Raw genomic sequence first — 26205 nt, forward strand, 5'->3', positions numbered from 1 at the left:
ACGGGATGATGTAATTAAAAGACTCAAACCTCAAACGAATAAAAACAATGTGGAAACATCATGCAAATGTGGCATTTCTGTTTTAACAGAAGGTTATCGTTCACACAGATCTAATGTTTTCAGTGGATGTTCAACTCACGTGCTTCATGTACATCAAAAATAGTCCACTTTGTAGGTTTCCATTTAATAATACACGACTTTTCCACCTCAGCCCATTTTCCAATGTTTCAATTTTTTTTTTTTTTCAAATTTCAAATTCCTTCTCCATTTTTTATGTGCAAATTGAAAATGCACATGAAAACAGGTGCACACAAAGACACTTGATGACTGATGTGAAGCACCACCTTCTTATCTAGAGATGGATACCCTGACAATATTGAGTAATAATAGATTTTGTGAGGCAATTTCCTTTGCGTTTTCTCCAGTTAAATAGCTATTATCTACACTGGGCGTAAATGGTCAAAGGAGTGGAGTTTAAAGGCAGTATGATTCATGTTAGGTACAAGGGGCAACAAACACAAAACTATTGCACAGAAACAACCTGCTCAAAATTTATCATGCGACCTAGTCGGCCTAACAATCAGGCGTTAAAGAGAACAAAAGCCCATTCCAAATAAATTCCCACTGTATTTGTGCTGGGATTTGATTTACTGGCCTGTGGGGAGGCACCATTTGGTAGCACAAGAAGAGGCGGGGAGAGGTAGGTGGTGTCTGAGAGGAGAGTGTGAGTGTGTGTGTGTGTGTGTAGGTTTGTGTGTGTATGTGTGTGTGTGTGTGTGTGAGGGGGCTGGGCACCAGGGGATGGTGGGTAGGGGGGTGCTCATGTGCCAGAAGTGTTTATTGTGTCATGGTGATTTATTGAGTGAGCTTCATTTCACTGAATGTTCTCAGATATTTATTTCCCTAAAGGCCCCACAAAGATATGAACAGGCCTGCATCCACATATGTCATCATTGCCCATTTTACAGCGTCAGGAGATTTCTCTCAAACTAAGAGTGGGAAGAAAAAGAGAGAGGGAGAGAAACAGCTAGTGGCGATCAGGGCACCTCTCCATCAAAGCCCTGTAAACAATGGTACCTCAGCAACACGGAAATGGCATTTTGGAATATGGCTGACGACTTTTCAGCGTTCATCCCTCCTCCTCACCCCACTCTTTCCTGCCAAATACATACTTACAGAGCATACATAATTTAACTCAAGACTTTGAAGGCCCAGTCAGCAAGACTGGTTCAATGTTAAAGGACTCCTTTAAGCTGTAAGTTTTCATTACGTTACAGTTTCTAGCTCCTTAAGTAGAACTTAAGAAAGACTCATACAGCTTTAATATCGGCAAAGAATCAAGGATAAAACCACCACCGAAAAAATCAAATGATCATTGGACATCATAAAGTTAGAGGCTACAATTTCAGACCTCTGTGGAGACATTTACAGATAGCCATCCCTTAAATTCTGCACATCTGGAAAGCACTGGTTCATAAAAAGAATTTAATTATCAGTAAATTTGCATTCAACATTTCAACATATTTCAAAACTGAAATATGATTAGAAAAATTTGCTTTTTATTCTCTTCATTCTCTGTTTTAAAGTATGGGGATAATCTTATTACAAAACTTCTCTATGCATAATTCAAATACATACTGTAGATCTGAAAAGCGAACACATGTTTTCCGAGCAGATGTGAGACTGATTTAAAACGTAAGACAAAGATGGAATTAGTAAATATCAGGTTGGCAGTAGAATGAGCATATGTTCATTTTAAAGTCTGATTTTAACATATGATGGCTTGACGAATGAGGGTCAATTCTATTTTCACACACACACACACACACACACACAAACACCCCCCCCCTCCCAAAAAAGACAAGGTGTACACACAGCAAATCAAAAACCTGTTTATGAATGTCGACAGGCGTTTTTTTTTTTTTTTTTTTACTTGAATGTAGTTTTACCTGACTTTTTTTTCTGCAAAAGGCCAAGGAGTGTTACGGCAAAGTACTATCTGGTTGATTCTTATTCTGTGGGGGTAGAGTGTGGGTGAGGCAGCCAGATGGTAGGAGTCTTTGATTCTCCAGATGGCTGTTCTGTGTGGTGCTCAGTGACACTGGGCAGGCTCATTGACATGCTGCCTCCCTCCCCTCCATCTCTTCGCCTCCTCTTCCTTCACCTCCTCCTCCAACATAGTCACTGTTACGAAGATGGATACCAGCCCCCTGGCCTCTAGCTGCAGATCTTGAGAGGATGGGCCGGGGCTTTCCACTTAGCCCACCAAAGAAAATGTCAATGTTTGGAATCATATTGATGGCACCCATTTGCCACTGACAAATCTACCCAAACTGTCTACGGGAGGTCACTGCTATTGAAACTAAAATGATTTGAGGGATGAGCAAGGGCTGTTCTGAGGTCAGTCTACAGGGTAAGTTTTGTATTAGGGTTTAAAATGCAGCTCTCGGTTCTGGACATCTTCAATCTCACTTGGTAGCAGGTCAAAGAACGTATGTTCCTCTGGGTGATAGCTGTTTGGCGTTTATGTGATTTTTTATTCTGTTTGGGAATCTAACAGTGCATAATAAACTTTTCTAGTTTTATATGAAAATACAATAGACTACCACATTATTGTTATTAGGTCGTTTTGTCAGTGTATATAAATTATTATATCAGGCGTTGACTGCTGACATAGAGAAAATTGTCATCTTGACCCTCATCATTATTTTTATGGGGGAAGAAAACACACCCTAGCCATACTCACTGCTGGAAACGAATCTACATTCATGCACATCTAAATTAGCCAATTAAGCAAATCTTGGCCTAATTTGAATTGGACCAGTTAAGACCGTGTTTCTGCAGATCAGCCAAGCTCTGGCATTAAACGCTCCCTGCTTTTATTCCCTGACCCCTGGTGCACCTCTCCTTTTGAGGTCATATCATCATTACCATAGTGCAAGCTCAGAGACTGTGTTTCTGTGTGCCTTAATTAATGTGTGTTTATAGGGGGCCACAGGAGTGAGTGCACTTAATGAAACATTGCTACGGTAGCCTCCGGGGTCCAGAAGAGACAGCTTCTCTATTGTGCTGCTTATTCTTACAGGCTGTAAACACTTAATTGATCTGAGGAGCATATTTCACTGCACATTCTAGGGAAATCCTTTTCGAATTGGGACTGGTCATGATTACTTTTTAACTTCCCTTTTAGGGAGCTGAAAAAAGAAAAAGAAGAACGCCATCTGATGTCTGTTTATTTCTGCAAAACACGGGTTAATTAATGGTAACGCTGTACGCAAACTGAAAGCTAAACAAAAAAAAAAAAGAAGGAAAACAAGAGGGTAAATAACAATACAGGAAGAAACCTAGAGAGAGATTGTGAGTATCTACCTACGTGTGCGTGTGTGGTTATGATACCACTGAAAATGATCTCTGATTGTTGTGATGTCACGTCTGGGAGTCTGAGGGGAAAGTATTGGTGCTATAAAAAGGCCTGGAGGTCCCTCTCCTGTGGTGGATTGCTTTCCTCCAGCAAAGAGTGATCTGGTGTGTGTGTGTGTGTGTGTCTGTGCGTGTGTGCGTGTCTGCGTGCGTGCATGTGTGTCTGTGAGTGCACTGGGGCCGATGACAGGGGCCATGGCCTCCACACCCGGGGGACCGCCAATGAGAAAGAAGCATTTCCTCTAACATTCCATGGGTCACAAAAACAATTTGCCCAGAGAAAAGTGGCTAAACAGCCGCAATGCTACTCAGTGGAGCTGGGGGGGGGGGGGGGGGGGGGGGTAAAACTAACTGCCAGGTTTCCTTTCTCTCTTCAACTTTAATGGGAAGAAACCATGTGCAAGACCTTACAATTAAGCGGACAAAACGACAGCATTTAAAAATATTATTCTGCTGGCTCAACAGCGTTGTATAATTAATAAGTTTGCTGCGTGTGTTCTGAAACTGTTCTGCATTTCAAGAAACAAATTCATTTTTCACGCTTCAATTGCTTTGTGATTACTGTTAATAAAGAACACAGAATGATTCCCTACTTCATTACCTTGCACACATACCATGTCTGCTGCAAAAATGTAACTACGTGACTGACTAACCCCTCTGAAGTGTCCCCATCCCAGCAATTCCTATTCTAAATATGTCCACTTCAGTTGGCTCCATTATCTAAATATAAACATAGATGATCAACAGCTCTTTCTCTCACACACACACACACACACACACACACACACACACACACACACACACACACACACACGCACGCACACACACACATACACACACACGCACGATTATCTGCTGTCCTCTAATCAGCACAGAGTCTGGACCCCCGGAGAATGTTCATGATGACATAACATCAGGTCAAGTGAAACCCGGAGTAGGAATGCCAGGCTAAGCCCACCACAAATAAGCCATAGCTGATAGAGACACATCAGCTTGAAGGCTGCTGAAGCACACAGATCACTTTCTCTTTCTTTCTCACAACCCACATGGGCTGACTTCTGGGACAGGTACAGGGAACAGAGCGGACATTCCTCAAAATACTCCCAATCTAGGACAAGTGAAAAACAGACAATGACAAGTGGCTGGTGCAGTGTTACTAGGACAGTAATCTGAGGACAGGGGAAAAAATAAATAAATAAATAACCTTTGTCAAATGACCCTGAGGCTTGCTCATGATAAAGTGCCGTGGTGTGGGACACCGTGCGTTTAGGGAAACAGCACAGCTTGGCTTATCCTTTTCACTCATCCAGATAAAAGTTGGCGAGAGTGTGAAGTGGAGTTCTCTCGCTGGCTGAGTATGAAAATGTGTTTAGCGGCAGTCTTAAGAGGAGTTGATTGGGGGTGGAGGATTCTCCCTGAACACAGTGCTTTCCCTGGGAGAGTGAGGCCAGGTAGTTAATAGGGGTCAGAGCCAGGGCTGAAGTGTAAATTGGCAGGGGTGCATCAATTAGAGGGTGGCAGAGGCTAGGATAAGGAGAGGAGAGAAGAGCTAGATGGAGCAGGAGACAAGCATATAATCTTTATCACCACTGTGAGATGCTGCAGGAGGTCTGTACAAAAAAAAAAGAAGAAAAAAAAGAGAAAGCTAAAATACTGCACAAATTAATGAGACAAAGCACTGGCTTTATATACGTGTCCAGAATGAGATTTGAGTAATCACTCTATCGCAGAGTAGCTTGTCAAGATTCGCATGTCAGACTGGATATATTCTGCTTAGTCTTTTTTCTTAAGAAATACAAACAAGCCTTTTCTGCTTCTGAAGTATCTGGCCTCTATTTGCGTGGAAGGACAGAAGCAACCACCAAGCCCACCTGGATACAGAAGCACTTCAAGATATGTAGACTTACACAGAGCCTCAGGAGAAAATAACTCAAGTAGGCTCTTTTCCCTTGCAAAGGGAATCTAAATGGATCTGTTTTTGTACATATATATGTGCGTTTGTGCGTGTGTGTGTGCCAGTGTGCCCTCTTCTCCGCTAACATGCATGTCCTTGTGTGCATGTGCAGGAGTTATTCAAAAGGAGAGATATTTGATTATATTGTGTTCACCTATCCAAGTGATCCAAATGATTTGAACATTGAGCATTGGAGCAGACGGGCACTACAGAGCTTACATTTGCAATCTTATACCGTTTAAGTGTATATTGGAAAAAAGACAATCTCGCTTATTGAACACATTCACCCTGGAGGGCAAACTGCTACGGTAATGAACACCACACTCTCAGAGAATTACAGTGTCCTTTATCCTGCTGTAGTGGAGGATGAAAAAGGATCTGGCCGACACGTACACACAGACACGCACGCACACACACAGAAAGAGGGAGAGGAAAGGAGGAGGAAAAGTAGAAGAGAGGGGAAGAGAACAAACATGCATTTCAAGACCCCATAAACCTGTAAACAAAATCTGTGGAGCAGATAAATTATAAACGGCACAATGCAATTAAAGCCAAATTCAATTTGAGCACACACTGTCCATCTGTCACGGTGAAACAAAAGCCGAGAACCTCCATTATTACCAAATCCCTGCTCCCGTTAATTTGCTTGCTGGGAGATTTTTAGTTTCTAGGAGCGGGCCGTACTTAAATGCCAGGGTTGCTCACTCAGGGTACGTCCTCTGAAAACAGCCTCCAGATGCTCCCAATCAGCCTTCATCAAACTGCCACCTCTTTTTCTCCAAGAAGAATATTTTTCTTTTTTCCCTCTGATCTTAATGAGGTTTTTTTGTTCAACAACAATACAGAAAAACAAGTACACCTCTGGAGAGAGGCGCAATAATCTGCATTCTCCAGCATCTGCTAATGGTGCAACAGAAATCATCAATAAAACAACACAGAAAGAAAATCGAAACATCTAAATAAGAATTTTGTATTGGTGTGTGCTTTTTAAAAAAATGTTCTTGTGATCACATCAGCATGTCTTACAGAGGATGTCTAAAAGCCCCACTAACAGGTGAGAAAATAACAGCTGATACAGTCACAGTGTGCATCTAAGATCTTTAGTCAAGCTCTGGTGAATCATTGTGTACGCTTCCTTGGTCCTGGTGAAATAGAAGCGCTCCTCTTCCTAATCCTGTTTGGCCACTTTAGAATAAGAGATAGAGATCTGTGCCCCAGAATCTGACAGTGGGGTTCAAGGGACTGAGCTTTCGCTGCTTTAAGCCAGCGGGGAAAAAAAAAAAAAAAAAAAACTATCATCTTCAAAGGTGGAAGAGTGTGTCAATTTAAAATCAGAAATGTATCTGGCATCTTTATGCTTCTTAAACTACAATACATCTTGGCTGATTAAAGCACATCAAAGACGGCTCATTCATTCCTCAGAGCAATGAGGGGAGATTTTAATTGCAAAATGTTAAACCTCACAATTAAAGGCTTTGTGCTACTCAGAACTAACCCAAACACAACCATTAAGGACAGCATACAAATTAGCCCCAGCACGAATGAGATTCAGGGATAAGGATGCTACTAACAAGTGTGCTGCGCAAATGATAATCTTCCATCAGAACCATCTCAAGGCACCGTCCTCGCTATTAGAGAGTGAGGATACAGCTGGAGATGGGCTTTTCATGATCTCTCCTTTTCTCTGTGACACTTTCTCTCGCACTCTGAGGGGCAAGCCTGCTAACAGGAGGAAGAAATAAATTGAGTCTCGTCACTTCAATCTTCTTCTTAGACAAACAGCCTGACATAAATACGAACATAAATTAAAAAAAACAAAAAAAAAAACTATGCATAGACATTAATATAATTTGCCAACGTAGATGTATGCATGCAAACAAGTGCACCAAACATACACACAGATACGCAAACACATACACCATTGAGGTGTCAGCGTGTCAGAAAGGGCTGTGCCTGCCATGATAAGAGGCTGACAATGATACTGTACAGCTATTAGGCTGGAAATAGCCTGCCAATACAAACAGTTGTCGGGCCAGCCCATTGTCAGGCTCTGGATTTACAGTGAAGCCCAAAGAATTCAGTCACCTCCACTTTTGTAGGTAGTTTCCTGAACCTATTCACAACATTGTTTTCCCTCAAAATATTGGAGAATTACTAAGGAAAAATAAACACCTTGAAAAGGTGTGACAGTAAGTGAATAGATAAAGCCTGCCGTTACCTTGCACACACACAATGCGCACACATGCCTCCTTGTAACAAGCACAGAGCCCCCTTTTACAACCCCTCAGAGTAACAATCGTGTCTAATTAAAATTCACATTTCAACCAAAAAGGGAAAACAAGCCATCTTTGAACAATCCCGTCCGTCCTCGCCCTGGTCATGAATTTCAGATAAACACTGCGATACACCGAGAGTAGTGCCACATTAATTAAAAGCCTTGATAGACGCGGCTTCCATCTAACAGACCTATCAGGAATTAAATTTGTATCAGCGGCAGAAAGAGCAGTTGAGGGGTCCCTCAGGGGGATTAATGAAACAGACTTTCATAGAGGAGTCATCAGAGCCCTGGGCTGAGGGGAGGAGGCAGGGAAGAAAGGGCCAGCAGCAGGATGTCATGTGTGGGACCGTCGCGTCACTGACCTCTCATTTCATACTTTAATAAAGTCGCACCCAGGTGTCCTTGATGCTTTCCAGTCGCCTGGGGCTCTGGGAAAAGCTAAACAGGAGGCAGCCATAACATAATTCTGAATGCTCACCCCTCCCTTTCTGTGTTCCCTGTGTGGTGTTGTGTTATACATCCATGGGCATGCACACACAAGCACTCCTGTAAGCGCGCACAAACATACGTTACAGACACTTGCAATGGTTGTGTTATGCTGCGTGTTATCTTGATTGTACAGATTTTAGGCCTTTTATCAAGATGAAACTGTGCTTTGGTTGAGAAACATGGGGCTATTTCCTCATTGAAGTATTTAACTCAAGTATTCAGCTTGTGCAATACAAAGTAACAGTGTTACAGCAATTTCTGCAGAACAAGCCTCAAATTCTGTTGAGTTGGTACAGCGTTTGCCATGTCACTTCAGCCTCATGATTTACTATCGTGTGCAGTTGGTTACAGGAAATTGGAACGGCGCAGACTTGCTTTTGAATTGTGGTCGAGACAGTTTTCTGTTGAAAACAGAAGCAGATTATCTCGATGAGAAGGCAGCAGATTCGAAGATGTATAGTATGCAATATGTTATCACAACGCAGTCAGCCCAGACAGCTGCTATCTGTCATAAACTCTGGCTATTGTTGGCCACACTACACAGCAACATGTGACCTAATCTAGATGAGCAGCCACTGAGCAAATACATGGAATGGTGTCATTTTTAATAAAGCTGTTTTATGGACTCCAGTCAACAGAGCCAGAGGAACAGGCTGAAACTTCCTTGTGCAAATGATATGGCAGTAGGAGTTTCATAACTTCCTCTGCTCAGACAAGCCTGTGGCAAGTCTCCTAACAGAGCACAGAGCAGCAGTCAGAGAGAGAGAGAGGAAGAAAAAAAAAATAACCTCAGCCTTATCAAGATTTTACAGAGACATTTCTTTAATTAGTTTTAATATTTCTTGTTTAGATAATGTCAGCCAATTGACAATTCGGTCCCAAACGGAACAGGGGGGAACTCTGCACTTCTCTGATACAGAGAAAATGGCTGATTAAAAAGATTGCTTACTTCATTTGATTTTAAATGCATATGCACATTTTGGACAGGAATCAAATACCTTCGCATGCACAAACTTTCAGTGCCGATCTTATCATTAATGTCTGAATGGTATCACGCTCTAATATTTGTTAAATTCACAAGCAAGTTGTTGAGGAAAGAAAGCTATCTCCGCAACATTAATTGTGTAAACAATAGCTTTATGCTGTCCTGGTGTTACGTGCTCTTATTTGCTGCCTGAGAGACGGCTTGGACATGAGGAGTTCTCACTGGTGACGGAGTGGTGATGGAAAAATAATTAGCGTTGCTGAGGAAAAGTTTCCTCTCTCTCGGAGAGCTCAGACAAATACGCTGGGCCTCAACCCCAAAACAACGTTGATCAAAGCACGTAAACATCTGGAGCAATGAGACGCCTGCCTTTGGAACAAAGATATCTATTTATATTTTTCAAAGATAACAACTTAAGATAACCAGACTTTGCACATAAGGGAACATTTAAAATACCACAGGTTTCGAGTGTGATACTGTAGCCTACCTGCATATCCCCCACCTGTCTCTCCTCTAATCTTTGTTTTTTTACAATCCTCACTCCCACATTAACACATTCTCAGGCTTTTGTACTCACGTCGTCTCTCCCTAACCACCTATCTCTGTACCCCCTCCCCCCCCCCCCATTCTCCCTTGCACACACCTTTTCTCTTCACCGGGCAGCAGGTGTTGAGTGGTTGTGTTTACTCCCCCCCCACCCACCCACCCTCCGCCTCCCTCCTATCCTTCTCTCTCACTGAGGCTCTCTTTCCCTTTCTCTCTCTTTCTTTCTATGTGTGTCTCTCTCTGGCAGCTGGTAGGAGGAGGGAGGAGGCTATAACAGCTGCACATGAGGGCGGGTGGAAAAAAAAAAAGCACACAAGGCAAACAGCTCCAATCCCCTCAGGGTTGTCAACTCCGATCCCCCCAACCTCTGGCGTTTTTTAAGCAGGCAAACAGAGGGAAAACTGTTGCAGTCGGAAGACATCAGGGTCCCCATTCCATCAGCCTGGTGATCGCAGAGTTTACGCTCCCAGAGGGTCTCTGTACGGAGCGGTCTAGGAGCCCGCATGAGAAGTATCCACTTAATTCCACTTACTACCATTTAATAATTTTGAGTTTGAAAAACATGTCGCTTCCAAATGGAAATTGTGCTCGAGGTACTTACATCGGTTGGAGGAAAACACAAAACAACGGACACCATCAGGGTGCTTTTTTTTCTCTCTCTCTCTCTCTTTTTTCATCCCTCTCGAAGTCTGAGCTGTGTGTGTCGTTTTCACAAACAGCATCAAAATACATGAGATCAGCTCTCGGGCTTTGTTTGGCCCTGGCAAGGTTAGGCCAGCCTCATTCCAAATTTCCTGAGGGGGAACACAGAGAAAAACGATTCCATGCAGATAAATCACTCGCACAGATCAAAAGACAAATCAGTGGCAAAGACAAAAGATGCTGACTTGCAGAGAACAATGGAGACAGGGAGACGTAGGTATCAGAGGAGCCGGCCCTAAGATCCCCGGCCCCACTCAATCAAACCTGCTAACCAGGGTTTGCATACTAGGTCAAACAAACTCTGCTTCTGCAAGACAGAAAGTGTATTTAAACTGATCTTGTAGAGCTATTTTTTTCAGGGGGAAGGGCTGCTGAGCTCTGAGTGTTTAGTTCTGTAGAAGTACAAGTAGGATTGTTGAGAGTTTCTGGCTTTGCGAACTCATCTTCTAGGTTTGATTTAATATCTACCCCAAGAGTGGGAGACGCCCTGGTTAGAAAAGAAAAATGGGAAGAGAAAGAAAGAGAGGGGGTAAACTATTTGATATAGAGCATTGATGTGTATGTGTATGTGTATGTGTGTGTGTGTGTGTGGGTCACTGTGCACACGCCACGTCTGTGTGGTTTGATGTATGCGATCAGCCCGGCTTTCTATAGTTCTGCATCTAAGACAAGAAGTCCTGTCCCATGCAGCCCTTCACGCATCACAGCCCACAGTCTTCTATTAACTTCTCCAATACGAGCAATAAATAAATATATGGAATCCACAACTTTTTATCATCCACTCATTGCTTTAGAGGAGCGAGGTGTCACAGAGAAAAGAGCCCTTTGGGAAGCAACGTGTAGGAGACAAGAACCGCCAAAGCCCCTCACCAATATTAGCTTTTGATCAAACCGCCTCACAGATATCAGAGGAAGCAACACATCACTTTTACAGCTCTGTTCTCTGTTTAAAAAACAATTCTCAAAAAGGGAAGGGTCATATGAAAAGCACCTTGTGACTTAGCTTTAAAGCGTACTTTATAATGTAGAGGACCAAATTATGTTCAAAAACACAGTTCACCATGCACCACTGACAGTCATTATTTGATCCCCTCCTCTGAGATCCATGTATGATAACACATCAATTTAGATTAAGGTGATATGAAAGAGAAATGTAAAATAGATTTCAAGGGGGAGGAGCTGATGCATTTGAGATGAATAAAATGATATTAAAATTAACATGTTGAGCTCCGGCACAGTCACAATTGACCTGCGAGGTGTGCTTAAGAAAATATTTTAAAATGAAGCACTGGGTCCAGATAGGCTGTAATAGCTGCCCATAAAATCTGCTGAACTCGTCAAAAAATGTCACACAAGTCTTGACATCAGGCTTTACTCAAATATCAGGGGGGGATAAGGTGGGCGATAGGGTCAAAGGATTTACCTAATAGATTTGGAGAAAGGGTTAGAGCCCCATTCAGGTGTCATGAGGAAGATTAACATGAAAATATAAACGTTAACCCGAGCTGGGTCGAGCCCCCAGTGAAAATGACCCACGTTCCACACTCCATTCGCTATCTCCAGTCCAAACAAGTGAGATTTGATACTGCTGTTCAGGCCTGGAACAGAGGGAAAAAACAAGCCCACTGCCACAACAAAGACAGGAAATTCAGCATAGATTCCTACTTCTCTCTTTTCTCCTGCCTCTCTATACCTAACAATGCTGGTAATGGAGAGAGAACAGTGCCCGGAGCTGGCAGAGACACCTGCGACATATTTTCTCCCCCACACCGCCTCCCCCCGCCAACACCCCGTCCACCCTCCCGCTCTTCCCACCCCCTCGACATTAAAGTCCTTCACAGAAATCAGAATTTAATAAATCACCCCAGAGCCTGACAGAGTTTATCTCCGGGGGTCGCCTCCACTGTGCGGAGACTCACAGACAGACAAAGCCTGGCCCGATAAGATGTGAAATTAAATACAGTTAGCAGTTTGAGACAAAGGAGGGAGAGTGTCACACCGAGCTTTGTACGGCGTAAACGGCTGGCTGCTAGTCGGGGCACATACACACACGCGCGCGCACGCTCACACAAACGCCACAGAGACAGCGGGGTGATTCATTTCAGGTTTCCTCTCACATTTAGCCTCATTTGCATCATCCACTGTCAACATATCGCCTCTCCCAGATATGTTCAAGAGCTTTCATTAGACGTCCAGGGATGACATCCTTTTTACCCAGATGCACCATTATTAATCACTAGCTCTACTCCTATGTGGACTCATCTCCATCACAGATCAAACGCTATCTGCCTGTGTTTCCTTTCATTCAGCAGACATCCCTGACACCAGCCATCACTACAGCTAAAGGAGACTTATGGGAGTGTGTTGGGGCTCAGACGACCTTATGAATGCAGTACATAAGCATTTAGTACTGAGAGGATATAAATGTGAGGATTTGTTCGACACTGGTAGGATCTGTCAGAGCAAACCTCCTGCAGCCTAGCGCACATACTGTACAGCATACCAACTGCAGGGCTCCGTGAAATAATTAGCGGTACTTTAAAAAAATGAAACGTGCAATATGAAATCGGCGTCTGGTGTTATAGAGAAGCATGATTGCAATGCTTTCATATGAGTATGAAGCAATATTTTTTTCAATTAGCTGTGGTCTCCAATTCACATCAGGATATGGCCGACCTCAGCTGTTCAAAGCTGGTTTTTTCCCCTCCTCGGTAGTTAAGAGAAAGCACAGTCAGGTTTCAAGGAAGAAGCGGTGTGGGTTGTTTAATAGGCTTAGCCTGGTCTTTGGACCTGACCTTTCCCTTTAACAATACTGGGGCCGATGGGCTTGGGCCTACTCTGGGAACACAATGACCTGTGGGTGAAGCCTAATCTTCTCCAACTCCATTCTCTATGCTGACCAGACGGCCTTCATCCACAGGCTCTCTGTTGCTCCAACTGATGTCTTCCTGCTGAGACAACAGTGCCAAGGAACTGTCAACAGGCCTGGCCCAGCATGGGCCCTGACTGGGCCTCTCACACTGAGCCCTTCAGGGTCCACAGGCACCGACACTCCATGCACAGAGTGCAAGTGCCGCTCAGCAGAATGTCGAGAATGACAGGAATGCTGGGTGCCATCATGCATCCTGATAACATTTTACATCTAAGAGCATGATTAGCAGTCTCTGTATTCAGCCCGTCTAAGGATGTGATTGAAAAAATGGGCTGCTGGGTATTGTAGGCCTGTCATTACAGTGCAGCAGCTTGTCATTTTGAATAACCTGATAAACTTCCCACATCACACATATAACCATTAGCTATAAATTGTGCCGCAGTAGCCACATTAATGCAGAATCATTATATGTGTAAATTGGGGCTTTAGGAGTTAAGAGTACAGTAAGTACAGCTCAGAAATTGAACATTAACCAAGTGCAGTGAACTTGAGATCTTATAACTACACACCCATTTCATCTAAAGCTCTGCCATTCTTTTGTTTGGTCTAATTGTAATTACATTGCATTGTGAAAGGTTTTTTGATGACCAACGTCAACTGAAATAATATTAGCCTGCCTAACATGCAGCAACAGGACAAGCAAACAATACAGGTATGTAAAAAGGTTCCTATTATACTGTATGTCACTGATATAGTGTATAATATAAAGAGCAGAGGCACATACAAACACACACACAAGGTCAGAGACACACTCAGGAGCCCAGTCCCAGATGATTATGAATGTCCTCAAACAAAGCCCATTGCTGTAGCAAGAGCATATCAGATTAAGTAAGAAATAAAGCAATGCCTCAGATCCCTGATGCATCCGTTGCTGAATCACTTTAACTTTTTAAGTGTTTGATCTGTGCAGGTGCTGACAAGGCAGTTCATTCTTTTCCAAATATTTTCTGGTTTTATTTTTCCTATGTTCAAATGATGGGCTGTGAAAGGTTGTTCTTTCTTCTCCATGCAAGTAAACTATACAAAGAGGTGTTTGATCTCTGAAATCCGATCTGTATTTCTAGCATTGTCTCCAGTTCCTACTGTGGCATCTTAAAGGTCAGGAGTGAAAGGCCATTTGATAACTACAGAAAGACCTTTTGGCTTTATTACACTGCCTTTCATCTCCTTTCCTGCGGAGGTTAAAACAAAGCATTGCATCCTTTGAAAAAGAAAGGATAAAATGGATCGCTTTGGAGCCTCAAGCCCTTTTTTTTTGTCACTGGGGGAAGTCTGGCATCCAGTGTACAAGGAAAAGTCTAGTGGGATATGTTTCTGAGAGAGACTAGTCTTCTCAGGCACAATTAGCATATGTCCTCTCAACCTTCTACCAAACCTCTCAATGAGACCCTGAAATCCTATTGAGATATTATTACCACTCAAACAGGGCATTACACAAAACATCTAAAGCATGCACGCACACACACACACTCATACAGGTACACACACGCACACATACAATCAAAACTCAATGACAACCACTTCCCACTGAATATTCCTTTCTTTTTAATGGTAACCTTGGGAGACGGGCTGCACCAGCGCGACACTTAACAGCCACTAGTCTGAGAAAAATGTTTTTGATATGCTTGTGTCATTTAATCATCCACATTCTGCCGAGGCTGTGCAGGACAATTTTGCAGGATATTAACTCCCAACTAAACCCTGGCTTGTATCATTTGTGGGGCCAGTCAAGCAGGAGTCCCAGGAGGAGCAGAGACTTCCTCCTCACAGTCGTAGTAATCTAAGCTTGACTGGGCGCACGCACTCACACACACACTCACTCTCACTCACACACACACACACACACACACACACACACACACACACACACACACACACACACACACACACACACACACACACACACACACACACAACCACACGCTGACAAACACACAGCTAATAGACAGGTAGAATGAACCATAAAGGAATAAAGGTATCAGGAAATGTATGGTGCAAATGAAGCCCTTTACTGACAGTCACAACAGTAAAAGGATGAGTGTATTTGTGATTTGGGTGATCAAGTAACAACAATAATACAGCTGATAATATATAAGTTGTGGTAGAAAATCCCTTTGCATGTGCTGAAGATATACACAGTATACATATACATATATATATATTCAGAGACAGTGAAATTACTTCCTTTTCTTTTTATTCCCACACCAAAGTTAGAGATTGAAGAGTATTCGTAAAAATGTCACTTTAACGCGATCCATTTGGACAGCTCACATTGCTTAATGGGGTAGGAAATTCATTTTTTCTGCTGTGGAACAGACATAGTGGATGATGTGATTCTATGCAAAATATATGAAGCCATTACTAGAAAAATGCATGAGTTTCAATAGTTGCAAGAGGGGGAAAAAAAGTATCTCATTGCATGGAGGCTATCCCTATTCTTTACCAGGGAGCGTCACATACACACACACAATGCAAAAGACAGCAAAGGCAACTGATGAAAACCATTTTTGTTCCATCACAAAGAACTAGGTCACCCTCTCATAATTGTCAATCATGCAATAAATCTCTCTGTGGCACAAATGAATACGGCATTGGAAATGAGACAAAGCTTATTGGCATGCTATGTCAGCTTGACTCAATTCATCCTCCTTTTCACACAAGACCATTCATATGTGAAGTTGTGCAAGGGTGTCTCTCTCTCTCACACACTCTCCCTCTCGCTCTCTCTCTCTCACACTCACACTCACACACACACACACACACACACACACACACACACACACACACACACACACACACACACACACAGCATCTAACACACAAGCAAACACACTCACACGCTCCTAATGTGAAAGTTACCCGGGATTAATGTATGTGGACAGACCATTTCAGCCAAGGGCTGCTTTATTATCATAACCATGTTTATTTCCATAGAGAACATGTCTCACAGTATTTTCTGCATTGCTGTGGAATTACTAGGAACATACTCTGTTACAACACATTGCTTTCAAGGCATTAGCACATGCATGGTCAGAATCTGGCAACTTCAGATCACAATTAAAGTGATTCATATCACACAAACTTTATTTTTCTGTTGAGTGTTTTTTTTTTTTTTTTTACATCTGACAACAGGATCTATGATTCCTTTAAGGATAGGCAACCAGCATTCACTTCAAACTATGAAACTGAACCGCACAGTGATTCCTGACTTTTCTGCTAACCTCATAGCACAGAGGTGTACCAGAGGTCTGTTCCGTGCTATCTGATTGGCTAGGAGCATTGGCTTGACACAGCACTACAGCTCCATCCACAGAGGTTTGTGTCACGTCTCTGAGGACCCAACTGTCACTCTTTAAGAGGAGGGTAATAATAGCCGGGCGCCACAGCAAGTGGTGGCACAGGCGATTTTAAAGAAACATCAGGGAGACGGTGACATTTGAGTCTACGAGGAGAGAAACCCAAGCGCTGCAACCAATAAAGACTCCCACCGATATTCTCACTAGGCTTAGAGGGAGAGAGACAGAAGCAGAGAGATGGCGTGAAAGGCAAAGAGAGATGTCAGTGTTAGATGAAAATGTGTTGACCTGGTGATATTGATACCCCTCTCATAACCTCTACAGGTGTGCAATGCCGTCAGGAAGCAGCTCTGGGTGTGGCTATCTCTATGGATAAAAGCCAGAATTGCAGACCTTATCGTTTTACAGTACACCGAACGAGCTGCCTACTTCACTTTGAACTGCTGACAACTGAATGACTCTGTACTGAAAAGCACAAAAAGATCTTTCTCATTTGAACATTTTGACTTCTTTTTTTATTTTGAACCTGAATCTTTACTGCGCGGGATAATGCTGTTTACAAAAACTAATATACAGTATCGGCTAAGGAAAAAGATATTTTTTTAATTGACTGTGCGGAACATCATGCTTTTCTAATTTAAGAAATATTCAGATGAGAATGACCTTCGGATTAACAACTGATTGAGCCGATTTAGCAAGGTTATAGCGATTTTTTTTTCATGATTTGAAAGACAGATCTGGAGCAACCTGCTGATCAGTGTCCAACACAGTTGCAAGAACTAGTCATGTAGATATGACCTATAAATGTAATAAGAGAAGCTTGGTAATTTGCCATTTGCGGCAACTGGTATTAGGACACACAGATCTTACAAAAAATTTGTGAGGAGTAAAAGCAATGTGTCTCAGAAAATAAACTAAAAATAATCAGGAGTATTGTCCTCATAATTATTCACTAAGACTGGTCTAGTTTATATAGTTTATTCAGTTTTTAATTTCTTTCTACAAACCATCTGGTGCCTGAATTGAAAACCAGACTCTTTGAAACACAAAAAGCAGTTTTGTGTCTACCCTGCTGGTTCAACAGGAGCTCACTTTATGCACATTGTTAGTTATAATTCAATGCAACAAATTGACTGCATAAAGTGTTTCTGGTGTCTAACTGAATTCAGACTTCACATAAATAGCTGTGGGGCCGTTTTCTTAGTTTTTCATCAGAAGGTATTGACTGAGCAGCTGCTTTGAACCACCACAGAATGTGCTGCTAGTCTCAAGTGTCATTAGCTTCAGGGCTTTTCCAGCTAGCGCCAGGTAAAGATTAGATAACAATCAGCCCTTTAATAGATACTGTTGGAGGCACTGGAGCCGTTCCTGTGCTGTGCAGTTCATCTGAAGCTAACAACAGAAGAAGAGAGAGTGGAAACCGATGTCATTTCCTCCCTGGTTTCTTCTCTGTGATGTACCGCTGAGCCCAGCGAAGGAACAAGGCTGTTGTTAAATTACATGTAACTGTTGGCTCAAACTAGTGTCACTGTGAGTGTGTCTGTCTGTCTGTCTGTCTGTCTGTCTGTCTGTCTGTCTGTCTGTCTGTGCTTGCGCAGATCCAACTGGAATTTAATGTGGTACATTTCTAGTGTGAGCTTTATGAAACAGGAATACACTACAATTCAAGATATTTGGAAATCAGTTTGATATATTTGATTATTTTGGTATTAAAAGTTTTTAATTTGAACCAAAAATGATTCTTTGCATCACCTGCAATGTAAACATGACAGCTAACTTTATTTAAAGGCAGGTGAGTGTTTCTTAACTTTCAGTACAAAAAGAGAAGTTGTGTTATATGATGTGCGTTACTTCACTTCACTTCACTGAAATTCCAAACGTACAAAGGACTTTTTGTTGGAGGGCATTCCTTCCTTAATATACTGCAATTATTAAGGAGGAGTCCTTTGTATTGAGTAGAGAGCTCTGAAAACATTTGACACTGGAGAAATAACATCTGCATGTTTACTCAGGAGAAGATTCATCCCTGATAGCCCCCACGAAAATGAAGAGGGGGACAAAAAACAAGTGGAGGAAATTTGTGGAATCCCATCTGAGATTGCTTCCCTGATGGATTCCTTTTCCTGTCAGCTCAGACGAGAAATGAAGCCAGGGAAAATTAACTCCTGATACAGCTACGCTGAATTAGACAGAGAGGGAAGGAAAAAAAACCTACACACTTTTTAAGGATTCCAGCCTTGTCATTTTCAATTTTCTGCTCTTTGGACATGCTTGTATTCAGATTCCCCAACATCTATTCGCCATATCAATCCTAATTAGACAATCTGGGCCCACGAAGGATGGGAGCGGAGTTATTTGCATAATTTAATCATAAATACTCAGTGATACATATTTCCAAATGCATTTGTACAATTATCTTTTCATCCTTGGGGCAAAAGTATTAATATGATTAGGCAATAATTCTTTAAAAAAGGGGGAAAATAGGAAACCAGCAAGTGTGCACTCTTTTTTAAACTCCAGCTTTGGGCTATATGAAAAATTAATTAATTTCTGAAGAAAATCAATTTCTCTATGTGACCATATTAGACAGAGCCAGGCAAGGGCCTGCATTCCTTCTCCAATCAGGAAATCTCATCTGCTCCCTCTAACTTCTGTCAGTAGCATTTAACATCCTGGTACGAGCATCAGTGACTTTTGCTATGCTCCCTAAATGTGCTGTAATGTGAAGGAGCCCGTGAGTAAAGACAAGCCGGGGAGCTCTGGCTGGGGAGAGAGGAGAACAGAAATCAGAGTGACCCAAAATCTATTGCTGCTCTGTCAGGCAATCAGTCTCAAGTGCAAAATCATCAGGTAAAATCACTGTTAACAAATCTAGTTTAATATGCTAGATAAGTCATATTGACAGATATATTTCAAACAGCTTAAGTCTGTTGTCTATAAAAATCAAAGCTAATACCCCATTATGGTTGGTGAACATAGTAAAAAAATAGGTCATTTTATTATACTGATCAATGTGGAAAAAAGACCTGATGTCGATTTTAAACCATTTCATTTTGGTAGAAGAATTAATTGGTAATTCAATTGCTGTTGCCGATCCAGTAAAGACATGCAAATAAGATAGGAGCTTGGACAACTAATGCATCCGACAGGCAAATTAACAATACAGGCCTCTTTGCCATGCAAATAGCCTCTAAATCCACAAATGACATTAGACAGTGTCAAACAAAGCCTCTTTAACAAGTGAAATCTGTGGTTTCGACAGTCTTGGCTCAGCATCATTGTAAGCTACAACGAAATGATCTTAAAAGAAAATGAAGAAAATTAATGTTACTTTTTGTCAACTGAGCTCGTCTGTGGATTTTTCTAAAAAACGTTTTAATTTGCACTTGTTTCAGCTGAGTGAATGTCAAGTCAATAAAGCAATTCTGATTTTCAAGGAGACTATTTGCAAAAAAAAAAACACCTTGCCGCCATCTGCCAACTGCACAGTTGACTTGAGCACATGTACTGTACCTAATCAAATTTAGCAGAGCCCCACAGAAGGATTAAACATGTAAAAAAAAACAAAAACAAAAAAAAGAACTTTAAATGCTTTTTTTTTTACTTCGATAAAGAAACAACACACAATATGAGGGCCAATTTGACTTTCAAGAAAGTACTTGAATAGATTTGGATTTTAAACAGCTTTGTATACCATTATCTCTCTCTCCCCCTCTCTCCCTCCATCTCTCTCCCTCTCTCTCTCTCTCTCGCTCTTTCCCTCTCTCTAATCAGGCATCTGTCACTCTGTTTTTGAAGTTATTATCGCCCAAGCTCCCTCTTGGATGTGGTTGCTGGGTGACGGGTATCTTAGCACCCACTCTGACTGGGAATGATTTGAATGGAATCCAGAAATCTCCCCTGAGTACCTGTAAACACATCCGTGCCTTGTAGAAAACAAATATATTATAAGAGAGCTCAGCAGAGGAGAGGAGGGAGAGAGACAAGCTGGCACCCTCAGTGGCAGCTCACACTGAGCGCTAAACAAAACAATTACCGTCATTTGCAAATATGTGTGTTTAGGCATAAACACTCAAAGTAAGAACAAGAGAGGTGATAGCTCTCATAACACTCGCTGTCATATCAGTATCAATTAGATATATTTGTTAAAGAAAAAAGTCGTTTCACTGTGACCTGTCACTCGTAACATTTCAGAGTCAGATCTGTTTGACTGAAACGAGCCAGGGAAAATCTATTTAAGAAGGGCATGTAAGTGAAAAGCCGTCCCATTCCCAGTGGTGGGACATTGTCTGGGGCGTGTGGTTAACCTTCAGGGGTAGACAATGATTGTCAATTAACTGCTGCATTTCTGCGCCCCAGCATCGGATAGCCTGCCTCCACAAAGCAGACCAATGAGAGATATGCGATATCTCTGCACCGCCCCCCGTGTTATAATAACCTTTCAGAGAGTTCAAGTGTCACACAGCAATAAGAACCTTTTCCATCCCACCGCAGGGAAAATGAAAAGGAAAACAAGTAGCTGGAACAGAGGGCTCCTGGAGGGCTCCTGGAGGGCCAGAGTCATAATGTAGGGGAGATTACTGAACCTGGATCAGTGTGGGAGCAAGAGCGAACACTGCTAATCTGGCACAAGAGTCCTTAGGAAAATGAAGGGGTCGAGAATGACTGTATTCCTAGTATCTTTAAAGATTAACAATAATTAGTTTAAAAAAAATATGTCACTTACTAGGCAAAGTACACATAGTTCAAACACTCACTGTAAAAAAAAATGTAAGAGGAATCATACATTTCCATGTCTAAATCCCTCACTTAAATACAAATGAAATAAATAAGTAAATAAAAAATCCAACATCACAATTCGAAAATAAAATACTCTTGTCTATTTAATGCGCTCAGAAAGTGTTATGCTAAAGTAAGCATAGTTGGGAACAATTTGGCTAGAGCTTGTTTGTGTCCACATCAAAACTAAACCAGCGGGATGCAGCGGTGCTCTGTGATGCTATTCACATTCACACTGTGTGCAAAATGAGAGTAGTGTTGTTTTAACACAATAGACCGTGGGAGGGGAAAAAACAGCATGTGAAATAGTAAGACCCATTGTACAGGAGTATTATTCACTTCATTGTTACTACTCTGCCACTGTATAAAAAGAGTAGTGACATTGTGGTAATAGGGTGAGATGAAAAGCTAAACTATCTCAGGCAGCAGGCTGTTGTTGTGTAACCCGAGCGGGTTAACCGGTGAACTCAAATTCTTGTTATCTTACAGTAAGTCGGTACAAAAGGGAACATCGACTTTGGAGAGGGAACTTGTTTTCACCTACTGGGCAACCTGTGTCCTGTTTACTCCGACTGATCATTCTGTCAGCAGCAATTCAATGACAGACGGAGTAAAGCACACATCCCAGCAAATAAAATCAACTTATTCTAAGTAACAGAAGCCTTTTATCCAGCGGATGCCTCACTGTTCCATGATGTAATTCTCCAAATGGGGCAGGCAGGCGGGCAGGCCGGGTCTGAGTGATTGATTTCAGCCCAGCACCGGGAGAACCTGGCTGCTTTCAGAGACAATTACAGTCCTGTCCATGTGCCCGTAATAGCCCAGCACTTTAGCGTCATTAAAGCGACGCGAGGCACTGCATTATCCTTTAACCCCATCGCTGGCCATCCCCCCATTGACAACCCAGAGAGTTCAACCACATACTTTGTCACCTGAAGCCCCACGACAGGCTTGAGAGGAGGATCACCACACAGTATGTTTCTCTCTATAGAGAAGGGGGGGGGGGGGGGGGGGGGGGGGGGGGTGTTCTGCTCCCTTGATGCTTTATGTAAATGATGCTTAAGCACCTAAGTGTACAGGTGAGTTGTCGAGACGATTGCTACTGGAATGGAAATGTGGAACTGCAGCATATTCATAAGCTCCAAATGTTGTGTGTAGATGTGTGAGGCTGACTGTTTTGAAGGATATAGTGTAAAGAGAAGAGAAACTGTGAAAACTGCAGGCTACTGAAAATGTAAATAAATGAACTACATGAGAGAGATTTAGAATTAAAAATGTTCAACTGTGATAATATCTCTCTCAAGTTTCCCTTACTTGATTTTTTGCATTTTCTGACCGGACTTTGAGGATCAAATTGTATTCAACCTCATCATATGTATGGATCTTAATGACTGTTTGCACAGCAATTTCGGAGTGCGTGTGTGTCTGCATTAGTGTTTGTGATTTTTCACATGCGTGTGATACTTAAGCGTTCATCCAAAAAGTCAGAATTAAGTTTAATCTCACACTATAATTTTCCAAAAATAATGTGTGCTTTTAAACTGAGACTCAAAGTGTTTATTGTTATTCCCCACTGATGCGAGCCTTTCCATCATATTTGCATTTCCAACTCATTTCTGGCAAGGAGATCAATATGGAATCAATCATAGTGACAGGTAAGATGGTAAATTTGACCAGGCTGAACCATCCTGTTAGACTCAGCGATACATCAAAGCTAGGAGCAACATAACAGTAAAAATGGCTTTTAATCAAATATTGATCGCCACTTAAATCACTCCATATTAAAACATATAGAGATGAAAATGTTTGATTTTGGTAATATGGGGTGATGCATTAATTTGCACATGTGGAGATGTTTACCTTGCTCACTCTGTATTAATTTCCTTGTTTTACAGAAATCAAGGCTATTTGATTTAAGGCAGATTCTGGTGTGTGTGTGTGTATGTGTGTGTGTGAGAGAGAGAAAATTATCACTAGAATTTACAGTGTGAAAAAAAAAAACTGGCTTCATACACGCTTTTTCAACAGGAACCCTGAGTGTATTATAACCTCTTAAAGAAATGTGCTGGCTATCAATGCGATATAAAAAAATATTCCATGCCATCAAATTCTAAGAATCTGGGTTTGTCTTGTTTACTTTGTAAAAATCTAACTTATCACAAGTGAAATCATATTACCCCTGTGGCAAGGACATATAATAAGGCATAACCTACTTTTAATTCCATCATTTAAAAATAAATTTGAGCTGGTAAATTAATAAGAGGAATTACAATAAAGTGTGGCTCATAAAAGATGACAAGGCTCCTGTTTCTGAAATTATCTTTGCAATGGCAGCTCTACACCTGAAGTTTATTCAACAGCATAGTGAAACTCAGCAGAGGTGTAGTCTACATTATCGATTCATTTGCTCAGAGGCAGACAGGCTATCCATCATGGCACAGCTTTGCCCTGCACGTGTTAAAAACTTTCACTAAACTTTTCCACTGATGTTGCGCGCTGGCCTCTTCCCGTCCAACAGAGAACTAACTGCCAGCACGTTACTTGAATGTTTGGGATGGAGTTTGACAGACACGCTAACGCACATCCACACGCACCTACACACGCTTAAACAATCGATTATGAAATTCGGCTGATAAGTTAATCATGTCGCTTGAGCCACTTGTTTTATAAAGGGAAAATGTCTCCCCCTTTCTTGCTCCTGCGCCTTTACGCACGGCTGTCCGCAAAGACATTTAAACCAAAATGCCGTACACAGCTCGCCACTAACCTTGCATTGGTGCAGTCGTTGTACAGAGTCTCGAAGTCTTTTCTGGAGATGAGTTTACAGCGGTTCACCCCGGGCTGGATGGCGCCGAGTCCTCTGAGGATGCGGACCTGCTCCACATTGCACACCACCGGCGTGATCTCCAGCCGCTTCAGCTTGGTGTAGACCGTGTGCAGTCCGCCGACCAGGTGCTTCAGGAACAGGTCGAAAGCCTGAGGAAGGCAGATGAGCTCGCAGCCGTCCACGGTGAAAGAAGCCACTTTGGCACCGCGCAACTCGACCATCTTGCACTCATTGTTTTGCGGTATGTTTTCAACAGGCGACGGGGTCGAGTACACGGGTTTGCTGGGGGGAAGAGCCGATGTCGGGATGCCCGGGCTGCTGGTGGCGAGGAGCTCTGATCTGAACAGGTTCTGTCCGGGTCCGGATGGGGGAGCCAGGGATGGAGATGGTGATGAAGTTGTCGACGGCGGGGACGTCGTCGCAGAGGGAGTCGAGATCGGAGGCGGTGGGACCAGAGGAGTTGGTGGGATCAGAGCAGCCGGTACGGCCATGGTCACCTACAGGAGGGGAAGAGAGTAGCCGAAGTTCAAAGTATAAAACCCAGCCTGCCGAGACACCCCTAAATGAAAGAATCCACGAGAGTTTAGCTCCTCAGATAAGTTGGGAAGTAAAAAGAGCTGCCGAAAAAAGGCGTGCTGAGTGAGGGTTTTGGGGGGGCTGAGCGGCGGGACAATGATCAAAGATAGGAGGAGGAATGACAGGAGGAAAATGAGCTGAAAAGTGCAGCTCCGCTCTGTGGATGAGTTGTTGTTGTCACACGGTACAGAGAGGGAGGAGCTAGGGGACAGTGAAAGCCTTTGAAGAACAGATAACTGGGTACTGGCTACCACTGAAATGTTTCAGGTCTGTTAAGATGTTGCCTCGTTTATTCCACGCATGAGAGATCCGGTTAAATCGGATCATGATCGTGTAAAAATTTGCAGGAATTGTTTTTTTCCTTTCTGTGGTCAAAAACAACATGCACTCACCGGGTATGTCTGAAATGTCAGGTATTAGTTATTAAACAGGCATACAGGTTACACCTGCTATCCAACGGTATGCAAATCCACACAGTGTTCATGAATGTGAGAATTAATCACTCTATGCACCAAAATGTTTCGAAAACTCGTTGCACTTTGTGGTTGCTTGCATTCTGTGACTATTTACAAGCATTTTTGCAAACTTGTATATATATATATTTTTTTTTCATTCAGGCATTAATACTGAAATGTTTTCATAACCTTAATTCTGATGTCATATTTTCTGACTGAGCATAATGACTCACTGTTCAAGGTACACCCTATCTGTGACCAGGGAAATATGTCTGATTTAATTAATCCTGTCTGGTTATTGTATTTACACAACCAAAGTGGCTAAAGCTTTTTGTATGAAGTAAGAGCATATCACAACATGAGGTAATGGTTGTTTTTTAGGAATGGAAGTTTTGTATGCAAACTAAAACACTGTTTACATCACAATGTATACTGCATATATAAGTACACTTACTAATTAAAGTTTGACTGTAATTCTCCAGCACACTTAGTTATATCATTATACAAGTTATATGGTACTACACATGCAGTGGTTCATGTCTTCTGCTTACGGTCCATTTCAGGTGCAATGTCAAAGATAACTATTATTTTACTATATAAGAATTACAGATGAGCAGATGAACATGTCAAACAATGTGTCCTCAGGCAACATTGTTAAAATTGTTAATGAACTCCAATTTGCTGTAGATAAAGTACCTGAGAGAAGCCGAAACCTTCATATTGATAGTGCCAATTACATTTTGAGGTGGTGTGAGAAAACTACATTAGGTTAAAACCTAAAAAAAATAAAATAAACATTTACACACTGATCATAAAAATTGTAACTGTTTACTTTTAGGGATGTCTTACACAGTGATGTAGTGTCAACTCTAGAGATGGTGCACATACTGCATATCCTCCAGACAGAACACCAGCTTGTTCAGGGGTTATAGTATTTTATGATGCTGAATAGTGCACCAAGCTTAA

At 42.1% G+C, this 26205-nt stretch overlaps 1 protein-coding gene across 3 annotated transcripts in view; it reads right to left on the bottom strand.

Moving 5' to 3' along the window:
• The window catches only part of dachd (dachshund d), a 93238-nt gene extending 67282 nt beyond the window's left edge, over positions 1–25956 (bottom strand). For 2 of the 3 annotated variants that reach the window (XM_056389201.1, XM_056389200.1), the window contains exon 1: positions 24149–25956. In XM_056389201.1, the coding sequence (XP_056245176.1) occupies positions 24149–24699 (551 nt within the window). In that variant the 5' untranslated portion in view covers positions 24700–25956. The remainder of the gene's footprint in view (positions 1–24148) is intronic. The other variant, XM_056389202.1, reaches the window with a different exon arrangement.
• Positions 25957–26205: the final 249 nt, after the last annotated feature.

Source organism: Seriola aureovittata, chromosome 11, assembly GCF_021018895.1.
Source record: "Seriola aureovittata isolate HTS-2021-v1 ecotype China chromosome 11, ASM2101889v1, whole genome shotgun sequence".
NCBI classification, from domain to species: Eukaryota; Metazoa; Chordata; class Actinopteri; order Carangiformes; family Carangidae; genus Seriola; species Seriola aureovittata.